General features: G+C 38.0%; 1 protein-coding gene across 1 annotated transcript; it reads right to left on the bottom strand.

Annotated features, from left to right (window-relative positions):
* Nucleotides 1-573: 573 nt before the first annotated feature.
* On the bottom strand, nt 574-4,645 carry LOC122320337. The gene is made up of 5 exons (XM_043208531.1): nt 4,059-4,645; nt 3,458-3,764; nt 1,405-1,757; nt 1,051-1,309; nt 574-960 (listed from the first exon to the last, which is right to left on the bottom strand). Exons 1-5 carry the CDS (start codon nt 4,643-4,645, stop codon nt 574-576), a joined length of 1,893 nt encoding a protein of 630 aa, XP_043064466.1.
* Nucleotides 4,646-10,727: the final 6,082 nt, after the last annotated feature.

Consider the following 10,727-nt stretch of genomic DNA (forward strand, 5'->3'; position numbering starts at 1 on the left):
AACGTTGTAGACTATATGCTGTCAAATGAGGATCAATGGAATGCAGTAGCGCACATGGCAGCGACCATTATGAAGGAATTGCGACGGCGAGAAAGATCTCGCTCTTCCCGCACTACCCGATGAGCTCCCCCAGCCTTATCCGCCCCGTGAAGTAGAACTGCAAAGCCCAATCCCGCGGGAGCGGATTCTTTTCTTCACTCTACTTAGTTTACTTTATTCTAGTATGTAAATATATTATATTCTTTCTTCTATAGCTACAAATAAAAAAAAAAAAAATGTGTAGAGAATCGCTTCTTCACTCCAATTCATTCGATAAATGTTTAATAATATAAGCACTTTATTTAATATAGATATGATATACAGCTTTTACAGTTTTTCCACTTCGTGTTACAAATTTCTTTCCTTAGAGAACACACGACCTTCTTCGTTTCAAGCTAATTCTCTACTCCCCTCAACTTCTTATATTTCCCTCTCTTGACGTTCCCTTCTGTTAAACCTAATGCTAAGAATCAGATGTTCTGTTAAATCAAGATTTCTGGAATCGCTCATGCAAGATGGCAGTCCTACATTCGGCTATTCTGACAATTCATTCGTCCCGAATGACGGCGACCATAGTTTCATGTATTCCGCAACTGTGTTTGTCTTGATAGGGCCTTCATCATCTCCAACCTTTTCCACGAGATATCTTCCATGTCTCAACTTGCGTGTAACGGCATAGGGTCCTAGAAACTTCTTCTTCAACTTCAAACCGGCTCCAAACTGCGTCCGTTTGATAGCGACTAAATCCCCAATTTTATAGTCTGTTTCTGGTTTCCTAGACTTGTTGTATGTCTTGCGATTTTCATCCTGAATCTTTGAGGTATTTTCCTTGGCTTCTCGACGAATATTTTCTTTTGCTTCTTGCAACTCGACTAAATAGTCTTCTTCCAGTAAATTTCCCAAATCAGTATCGTACTTAGTCTTCATGTTCATTCCAGTTAAGATTTTAAACGGAGATAGTTTAGTACTTCTAGGTGGTGAAGAGTTTATAAATTGTTGAACTCTTCCTACGTGTTTGTACCAGGCTTTCGGGTCTTCTGCACAAAGTTTGGTCAGTAGGGTGATGACGATCCGGTTGATACGCTCAACTTGGCCGTTGCCGCGGGGCACTCCTGTGGCTACTAACAAATGTTGTATATTGTTATCCTTGCAATATTCCTCAAAGACATTCGCTGTAAACGCTCTTCCTCGATCTTTTATCAAGCGGCTTGGATTACCGAATACTTCCGATTGCCTTTGTAGTCTGTCCACGACCTCATCGGCGCCAGTGCTTTTGGTAGGATACAGCCACACAAATTTAGAAAAAGCGTCGACTACTACTAGGATATGATTGTACTGCTTTTTGGTCAAGTCCATCGGACCAACGTGGTCGATATGGTACGTTTGTAAAGGTTTATCGTATTAAGATAACCCTCCTTTTTCCCATACTTCGCCTCACCAACTATACATTCTACACAAGACTTCACAATTGCTTGAGCTTTTCTATCTAGTTCTGGGACATAATAATCACGCTGAACCAGATCGATCGTCTTTTTTACGCCAAAGTGTCCTTGTCGGTGGGCTGTGCGGATCATTTCGACTTCCATGGCTGACGGAATTACGATAAGCTCTTTTATCGGATCCTTGTGAAGAATTTCGTGCTTGAGATAGAAATCGTCATAGGTATTTGTCTCCAAAACTTTCACAACAGCCTTTATCCACTCATCCTGAAGTTGAGCCTGCTGAATTCGATGTCTGACAGAATCCTGGGTTAACAAGCAATGAACTCGGCTTAAGGCGTCGACGTGTTTCATCCTTGTGCCTGGGCGATGCTCAACAAGAAAGGAAGCTAGCTTCGGCAAGCCGAAGCTTATATACCCTTGCAGTTACTAAATATGTCGAACAAAATTCATAAAAGCTAAAGAGCATCGAAGCTATGAGGATTTTTCTATTAATTTTCCATATTGTTCATATGACAGCTATATAATATACTCGTCCGATTTTAATGAAATTTAATTTGTAACTCAAGACTCATTAGAAAACTCTATATTCCAAAAATCATTATTGTCTGATGAAAAACAACGAGGTTATAATTATATTTCCGTTATTTCTATATAGATTTTTCGATCTTTCCTATGGCAGCTCTATGATATAGTACTCTCAACTTAAGAGTATTTAAAAAACTTTATGTTCCAAAAATCATGCTCGTGGCATTAAAAACAACGACATTATAATTTTTTTCCATTATTTATACAGTCGACTCTCGTTAATTCGAAACTCGAGGGACTCTTGAAATATTTCGAATTATCGAGTGTTTGAAATATCAAATGGTTCGAAATTTCGAAATTTTCGAAAGAACTTTGTTATACTGGCTTGCTTTAAAGCACAATTCTGCTGCTCACACTGCTCAATAACTTTTTTAAGAAAAAAAGTGCATGAAATACTTTTTCATCACTTTCGTTTTGTAGACATATGTAAGCTTTGTAAGGTATCAAATGAGGATCTTGCTTCCTTAACTGACACCTCTGCCAAAGGTTCTTTATACTTTCTAGGGCTCATAGCTAACACTAACTTTTAATATGCATACCAACGAAAGAGTAACAGTAACTGAATAACTACACAAACCAATTCGTAAGAAGTGTGTGCGTCAAAAACTACATAATCAAAACAAAAACAAAGGCAAGTTTGAACTTGTCGCAAAATTTTTTCTCTGCAACTTTGAATTGTCGAGTGTTAGACTCTGATGAGTTCGAATTAACGCGTGGTTTTGTTAAATATCAATGATTTTTTCGTTCGAATTACCAAGTGTATGAAAATGTATTGATTTAGTTCGAAATATAAAGAGATTTCGTAGGGACCTCGTGATAACTTTGAATTATAGAGAGGTTCGAATTATCGCAGGTTTGAATTAACGAGAGTCGACTGTATATATATATTTTGATCTCTCCTATGGCAGCTATATGATAGAGTTATCCGATTTTGATAAAATTTAATCCGAAATTCAATAACAGTTAGAAAACGCCATCTGGAAGGAATCAAGTCGATCTGATCAAAAACAACGGTGTAAAATTTTTTTATTTCATTCTCTTGTATGGGAGCTATCCGATATAGTCGCCCGATCCGGCTCGTTCCGACATATATACTGCGTGCAACAACTACACAACTTTTGGGAAAATTTCAGCGAGATAGCTTTAAAACTGAGAGACTAGTTTACATAGAAACCGACAGGAGGACAGACAGACAGACGGACAGACGGACAGACGTACATACATATTTCGATTCAGATGGTGATGCTGATCAAGAATATATATACTTTATGGGGTCTGAGGTGTCTCCTTCACTGCGTTGCAAACTTCTGACTGAAATTATAATACCCTTTGCTCTGCAAGGGTATAATAATATAATCAAAATCTTGCAAGAACATTGCCCAGCGAGCTACTTTTACGGGAACATCATTTTTGCGCATTGTCATGGCAAAGGCATTGCAATCTGTTATTATCTTTACCTTCTTTCCGAGCAAGTAAATTCTCCACTTCCTTAAAGCCTGTAGTATAGCGAGTACTTCTAGCTCATAAGATGGATATTTCTCTTCAGTTTCTGTTGTCTTGCGGCTCATGTACTCCACCGGGTGATATTCTTGATCAACAGAATCTTTTTGCAAGAGCACAGCTCCGTATCCGTACATGCTTGCATCACAATGCACTTCTGTGGCACTCTTTTGGTCGAATAACTTTAATACTGGAGATCTGGATAAGAATAGTTTTAACTGGTTAAACGATGCTAACTCTTCTTCGCCAATTTTAAAGAAAGCATTTTTCTTGAGCAGATTTGACAATGGTCTAGCAATAATGGCAAAATCCTTCACAAATCTCCGAAAATAGGAAGTTAGGCCAAGATATCGCTGAACTCCTTTCTTGTCTCGCGGAACTGGAAAATTTTCGACCGCCCACGTCTTTTCTGCTGACGGTTGGATTGTGGCATTTTCGACTATATACCCTAAGAACTGAACTCTTTTCTGTAAAATCTGACACTTCTCCCACTTAATGCGTAGACCTGACTCTTGTGCTACACTCAAAACCTTCTTAAATTTCTCCAGTCCTTCACGCTCATCTTCTGATGGAATTATCAGATCGTCCATGTACAAAATCAGAGTACCGTCTTCAATTAATGGTCTGAGCACCGCAAATATGTACCTCATGAACACAGCTGGAGAATTGGAAATTCCAAATGGTACGAAGCAGAATTCGTACTGTCCGCTTTGAGTGACAAATGAGGTATATTTTCTGGAACTCTCGTGTACGGGGACATGGAAAAATCCATTTGATAAATCCAATGTTGTAAATACTTTTCCTTTTTGAAGCTTCTGCAAAACGTCATCAATCAGTGCCATAGGGAAATTATCGCGAATAATCTTTTGGTTCAATTTCCGATAGTCGCAACAGAGCCGTTTAGTGCCATCCTTTTTGGCCACCAGGACAATGGGAGAGGCGTATTCCGAAACACTTTGGCGAATGATTCCTTCCTTGAGCCAATCCTTGATCTGCTTAACAACTTTCTCATTATCCTCGAACGGTAAACGTCTGGGTCTCTGGTACACTGGAATTTCATCTGTCAGAAGAATCTTCATTTCTACTGGGCTTGATTCAGGCTTCCCTGGCTGATATGTTTTAATTAACTCCACCACTTCCGACTTTAAATCATGGCACAGATGAATGAGATCTAAATCTGGCACAATCTCTTCGTAAAAATCTGCTGTCATTAACTGATAAAACGTTTCTGTCAAGTCTGGTACAGTTGAAGCTTCCTCAGCAACAATTTGATAATCACTTTGATGAGTGCTGTTTATCTCATTGTTCCGGCTAGAGTTATTAATTACTCGATCCTCGACTACAGTGCGATCATTAACATTTGCGATGATACTTTATGGAAAAACACTCCCTTTGCTCCAATAGTTGCGTTTACGTTGTCCAAAACATCACTGCCAATCACACCTTCATAAAGAGTATCTTTGTCGCGGACCACATGGAAGCACATGTCAATGGCAACGTCGTCCAACTTTGTAGCAATCATAAACGAACCTAAAGTGTAGATCTTTTTGCCTCCAATTCCAACTAGCTCCTTAATATTTGGTTTTAAAATGCCTGGATGGATTCGCATGTAAGCTGTCTCGCAAATAGTACAAATATCGCTGCCAGAATCAAATAATGCCGTAATCTGACCGTTTCCAATATTTATGTTTTTGAATGCTCTATTGTAGGTCGACTGTGACAGTTGTTGATGGTTGGAATTTTCGTTTTTTATTTCCCTACGAGTCTCTCTGGTACCGCACTGATTTGCCTTGTGTCCTATCTGGTTACACTTGAAACATTTAATGCTTGCTTCTTTACAGTCCTTTGCGATGTGGTTGCTGCCGCCACACTTAAAACAGCGTCTTGTCTCTTGGATTGCTCTATTTAACGGAATTTCAAACCTTGGCTTCTGCTTATAGCTCTGACTCGCACTTATCTTCTCATAAATCTTAAGTTTTTCACGAAACTCCTTAAGATAAGAAGCTTGGTATAAGCAGCTTTTATTTTGCTTTGAGTCTGGTATACCCTCTAATGTAATCGATGATGCTTTCCTCATCCAACTTGGACTGATTCGCCAAAGCAGTCATGCTGTAGAAATATTCAATTAAACTCTCTTTTTGAGTCTTCTTCCTGTTTTCCAGCAACTTGTGGACCTGTTTTGCTGTGAGCTTTTCCCCAAACTCATTTCTTAGGGCTTCTTTCAATGAATTCCAATCATTTATTCCTGGTTGGCTGCCTAAGAATAACTTCGCAGCTCCCTTCACTAACTGCCTGCCGTAAATAAATTTTTGAAGATCAGTCCACCCAACTGTAATAGAATTTAGTTCAAAATCTGTCAACCATTCATCGATATTGGGAGAACCGCTTCCAGTAAATGCAGAAAGGGAATCTTCAATGTCTCTTAGTGTAAACGCCATGGTTGAAGGAGTATTAAGTGTGTGTGATTCTTCATACACTGATGAGTCTTCTGAGTGCTCTAAAGTTTCCTCTGGGTCTATATTATTTCCCTCAAAATAGGATACTAGTCTCTGCTGTAACTCTGGTTTGTTCCCTGAACTTTTCAAATTCAATTCTTTTAGTTTATCTCTAAGCTCTGCAACAGAAAATCGTGTGATCTCTTCAACATTCATATTCTTCTTACTGAAATCTAACTCTTAAAACACTATTTCGTCTATTAATATTTTTTGAACACTTTTCTCTTAATAGTTTTAAGAGAATTTAGATGGGAATAATATATGGTTAAAGTTGCAATAAAATAAGTTATATAGAAATTCAATTAAATGTCACAAGTCGTCAAAGAGTTTATACCTGCGCACTGCTTCTTTCCGGTCGTCTTTGTTGATGCACCCCTGGATGCCTTGACTGCTTGGGTTGTCGTTGCGATTTGTCTCGCAGCCGTTGCGCGCCTCCTGTTGAACTGCTTGCCACCTCTTGCCTCGATGTTGATGACGTCGCTGCTCTCGTAGGACACCTTTTCTTGAACTTCGTCGCTTCGTCTCTTTGGTCGACTTCCTCTTCTAATTTTCTTCAGCACCTCCACGTTAGCTTTAACCTCCTCAAGCTGTCACTGTAGCCAATTTTTGTCGCCCTTAGCGAAGACGGATTAATGACGTCACCGCTTTCGTATCTCGCCTCCGTTTAAACTTCTTTGCGTGCGTAGCTCCAGAATTTCGCAATATTTCGCACTACTTGATGGCGGTTGCAAATATGAAAATTCTTTTTTCTTCTCTTGGCTTTTTATCCTTCTCTCTGCTTCTGATCCTCGTTCCTCTTCTCTCTTCTTCGTTGTTAGTGCGCAGAATTTTCGCAGTATTTCGCAATGCTTGATGGCGCTTACGAACTACATATGCAAATTCTTTTTCCTCCTTCTGCTCAGATTTTTTCCTTCTCTCTGCTTCTGATCCTCGTTCCTCTTCTCTCTTCTCCGTTTCCAGCGAGCAGAACTTCGCAGTATTTCGCAATGGATTATGGAATTGCGAAACACGAGAATTCTTGTTTCCTCTTAATTTTCCTCCTTTGCTCAGTTTCTGATCCTCGTTCCTCTTCTCACGACTTTTCTCGGCTTTTCTCTGCTTCTCTCTGCTTTGTGGTTGGTAAGTGACGCGACGCCTCCAGAATTTCAGAATATTTCGCAAAGCTTGATGGCGGTTGCGAAATATGAAAATTCTCTTTTTCTTCTTTAACTCTGCTGCTGCATTAAAACACTTCTCTTCATAACTTCTTGCTTTTTCCTTTGGTTTTTCTCATTTTACTGCGTCAACGATGGATTTTTAGCACAAAACTTAATGGTTTTTGTTGGCCGCATATCACGTTAACTTTCCACGTAGATTCATCCCGGTTGAGCCCCCAAATTTGTAGAGAATCGCTTCTTCACTCCAATTCATTCGATAAATGTTTAATAATATAAGCACTTTATTTAATATAGATATGATATACAGCTTTTACAGTTTTTCCACTTCGTGTTACAAATTTCTTTCCTTAGAGAACACACGACCTTCTTCGTAGAGAATTAGCTACTCCCCTCAACTTCTTATATTTCCCTCTCTTGACGTTCCCTTCTGTTAAACCTAATGCTAAGAATCAGATGTTCTGTTAAATCAAGATTTCTGGAACCGCTCATGCAAGATGGCAGTCCTACATATGTATGTATTTACATATGTCGAACAAAATACAACATCGAAGCTATGACGATTTTCCTATTAATTTTCCATATTTTCGACTATTGTTTATATGGCAGCTATATGACATGGTTATACGATTTCGATAAAATTTAATTCGTAATTCAAGAGTGGTTAGAAAACTCTATGTTCCAAAAATTATGCTTCTCTGATGAAAAAAATGGATAAGAATTAAGGTGCCAATCAAAAATAGTTAATGCATAGTTAAGCTGTAATAAGCTAAAACATCAATTAAACTGTTAATATCTGTATGCAACCTGTTCAATTAGAATTTCTTTTGACACTCACACCTCTCACCCTTTTTTCTACTGCTGTAAATTAATTCGTTTTGGCACAGAAAGGTTTTCGGCTTAAAAAACGTCTTCTTGCTCAAGTAAGCATACATACATACATACGCACTTACTTGTTCTCACACACGCAACCGTATTCTATTTTTAAATTTTTACGCTCTCAACTTTGTGCGAGCGCGCTGAGAGCGAGAGAGGATAGAAGAAGATAGAGAGATCGTTCGTCAGTGGTTAGAGAGGGATGGGGATGTGTCGCGTAACCAGTGCTGCCAACTTTTGACCAGCAAAAAAGCTGTTTTTGACGGAAAGAATAAAGAAAAAAGCTAAAAAAAATTGTTAAAAAACACAATTAAAAGCTAAACAAAAATTTCTCAAAAAGGCGAAAAAAATTCAAAAAATAACGATTTATTAAGTTAAATTAATTTATTGAGTTAGGATTTCCATCATTTAACAATATCTTCTTCGTCTTCCTCATTTGCGTATGACATATTGATTCCTATCATTGAACCGTTTTTTAAACTGGCTTCCCAAGTGGTCAATTTTAGCTGTAATAGTGGTCTTGCAGTAGTTGCAATAAACCCTCTGCTGATTTGTGTCGTCCCTGCGAATCCATGCCTTGAACTCTTCATTTTTAAGCCAGACATCGCGGCATTTTTGTTTATATTCTTTCGGCATTTTACTTCAGCACTTCAAAATTAAGAATTTACGCGCACTTTTTATATAGAGATGGAATCACTATGTGAGTGATGACATTTGCGTACCTATATCGAGAAAACCACATACGCTACCACATTTTCTGGTTTGTTTGTAAGTGACTATCGTAAAGCTGCCACTTTTTCATATTTTATACTTAAGTGTTTATAATACAAAAAAAATCGCGAAAAAGCCGACTGAATTTTTAAAAAAGCCAGATTTCCCGCTTTTCCCAATTCCCGCAATTCACACATTTTTCCCGCAGTTAGCCTTCAAAAAAAGCCAGTTTTGACGGGAAAAAATCCAAATTGGCAGCACTGCGCGTAACCGAGAAATGTGACGCGTAACCGAGAAATGTGACGCGTAACCAAAAAAATGTGACGCTAAATTTTTTCCAACGCCGATAAAGAAGTTTCACTTCAAAAAAATTTTATTTTTTTTATTACATTTTATTACATTCCTTAGCATAGTCTTCTATATTATATAGTGGTTCTATTCTATCTATGCTATTGAAATTTTTTGGTAAGTTTGGAGTTATCCCAAACACTAATTCGTATGGACAATAATCATGTGCCATAGAGGGGGTTGTGTTAAAGCAATATACGAAGTATTGTAGCCATACATCCCAATCTGTTTTATCAACTGAGATATATGAGCGTATGAACTCGTTAAGTGTTCTGTGGCTTCGCTCCACCGTTCCGAAAGTCTGGTGATGGTGTGCAGTAGAATTTATGTTTTTGATATTTAAGTTTTTACATAAATCTTCAATTATTGAATTTTTATATTCTGTTCCCATTTCCATAATGAACGTCTTCATTGGACCGTACTTCAGAATGAAATCTTCAAATATAGCTTTGGCTATTGTTTTTGCACTTTTATTTGGAATTGGTATTGCTACAAGGTATTTAGTTAAATCGCAAATTTGGGTGACTGCGTATTCATTCCCTTGTTCAGACTTGGGCAATGGACCGATCGTGTCCACGATTACCCTGTCGAAAGCAGTTTGTGGTGTTTCGGTAATAGTTAATGGGGTCTTTGTATGCGTGGTTATTTTCGCTTTTTGGCATTTTAGACATTTTCGTATGTACTTTTTAATATATCGAGTCATACCTTTCCAAAAGTAATGTCTTTTGACTTTGGCCAAAGTTTTGGTAATGCCAGTATGACCTCCTTGAATTGGTTCATAATGGTATGTAGACATTATAGCTTCTTTTTCTTTTTCAGAATTTATTTTGGTCACCGGGTTGAGTAGCGCTACTCTTAATGATTTTAATGTTTTATTGCCCATTTTCTTGAAATTATCTATTGAAACATGTTCAAAGATATTTTCCCACGGTGCCACTTTGAGTTGGCTGATTTTATGTATACCGGCTTGCGTTTCAAGCCTTTGGAAAAACTGACCTAAGTCAAGGATTCCATTGGTATATAAATCGCTAACATCATATCTTGCAGTAATTTTTTTTCCATGTTTAAAAAGACATAGCGTATTTTTTACTTGCAAGGTCACTACTTTACGTACTTCGTCATTGTTTATGACTCCATATACGTTGGGCTTTGAAGCTTTTTCTTCAGATTGCCAAGGCAAGTCTATTTCTTTTTCTCCTGCGCAGGATTTCTGTCTACTTTGGTATCTTGTAGTGACTTTATTTATATTTCTGGTTATGTCCTGTAGTTCTTTGATGGTTATTCTTGATAACGCATCGGCTACATAATTGTCTTTTCCCTTCAAATATTCAACTGTAAAGTTGTATTCTTCTAATTCTAGCCTCATGCGTGTCAGTTTGGAACTTGGGTTAGTCATTGAGAACAAGTATGTTAAAGGTCTGTGATCTGTTTTGATAGTGAAATGTTTGCCATAAATATATGGTCGAAAATGTAATATTGCCCAGTGTATTGCAGCTAGTTCCTGCTCGGTAGTATACTTATTACTTTCTCCCTTGGTAAAGGCTCTTGATGCATATGCAATTGGAAGTTGGAGTCCG

The sequence above is a fragment of the Drosophila ficusphila genome, unplaced genomic scaffold (genome assembly GCF_018152265.1).
Source record: "Drosophila ficusphila isolate 14025-0441.05 unplaced genomic scaffold, ASM1815226v1 contig_470, whole genome shotgun sequence".
NCBI lineage: Eukaryota > Metazoa > Arthropoda > Insecta > Diptera > Drosophilidae > Drosophila > Drosophila ficusphila.

Coding starts and splice junctions, on each gene's coding strand:
- LOC122320337 (XM_043208531.1), bottom strand. CDS start 4,645: ATGAAGATTCTTCTGACAGATGAAATTCCAGTGTACCAGAGACCCAGA. Junction 3,765..4,058: donor GAGTCAGGTCTACGCATTAA/GTGGGAGAAGTG, acceptor ATTCTTATCCAG/ATCTCCAGTATTAAAGTTAT. Junction 1,758..3,457: donor AAAATGATGTTCCCGTAAAA/GTAGCTCGCTGG, acceptor CGAATTCAGCAG/GCTCAACTTCAGGATGAGTG.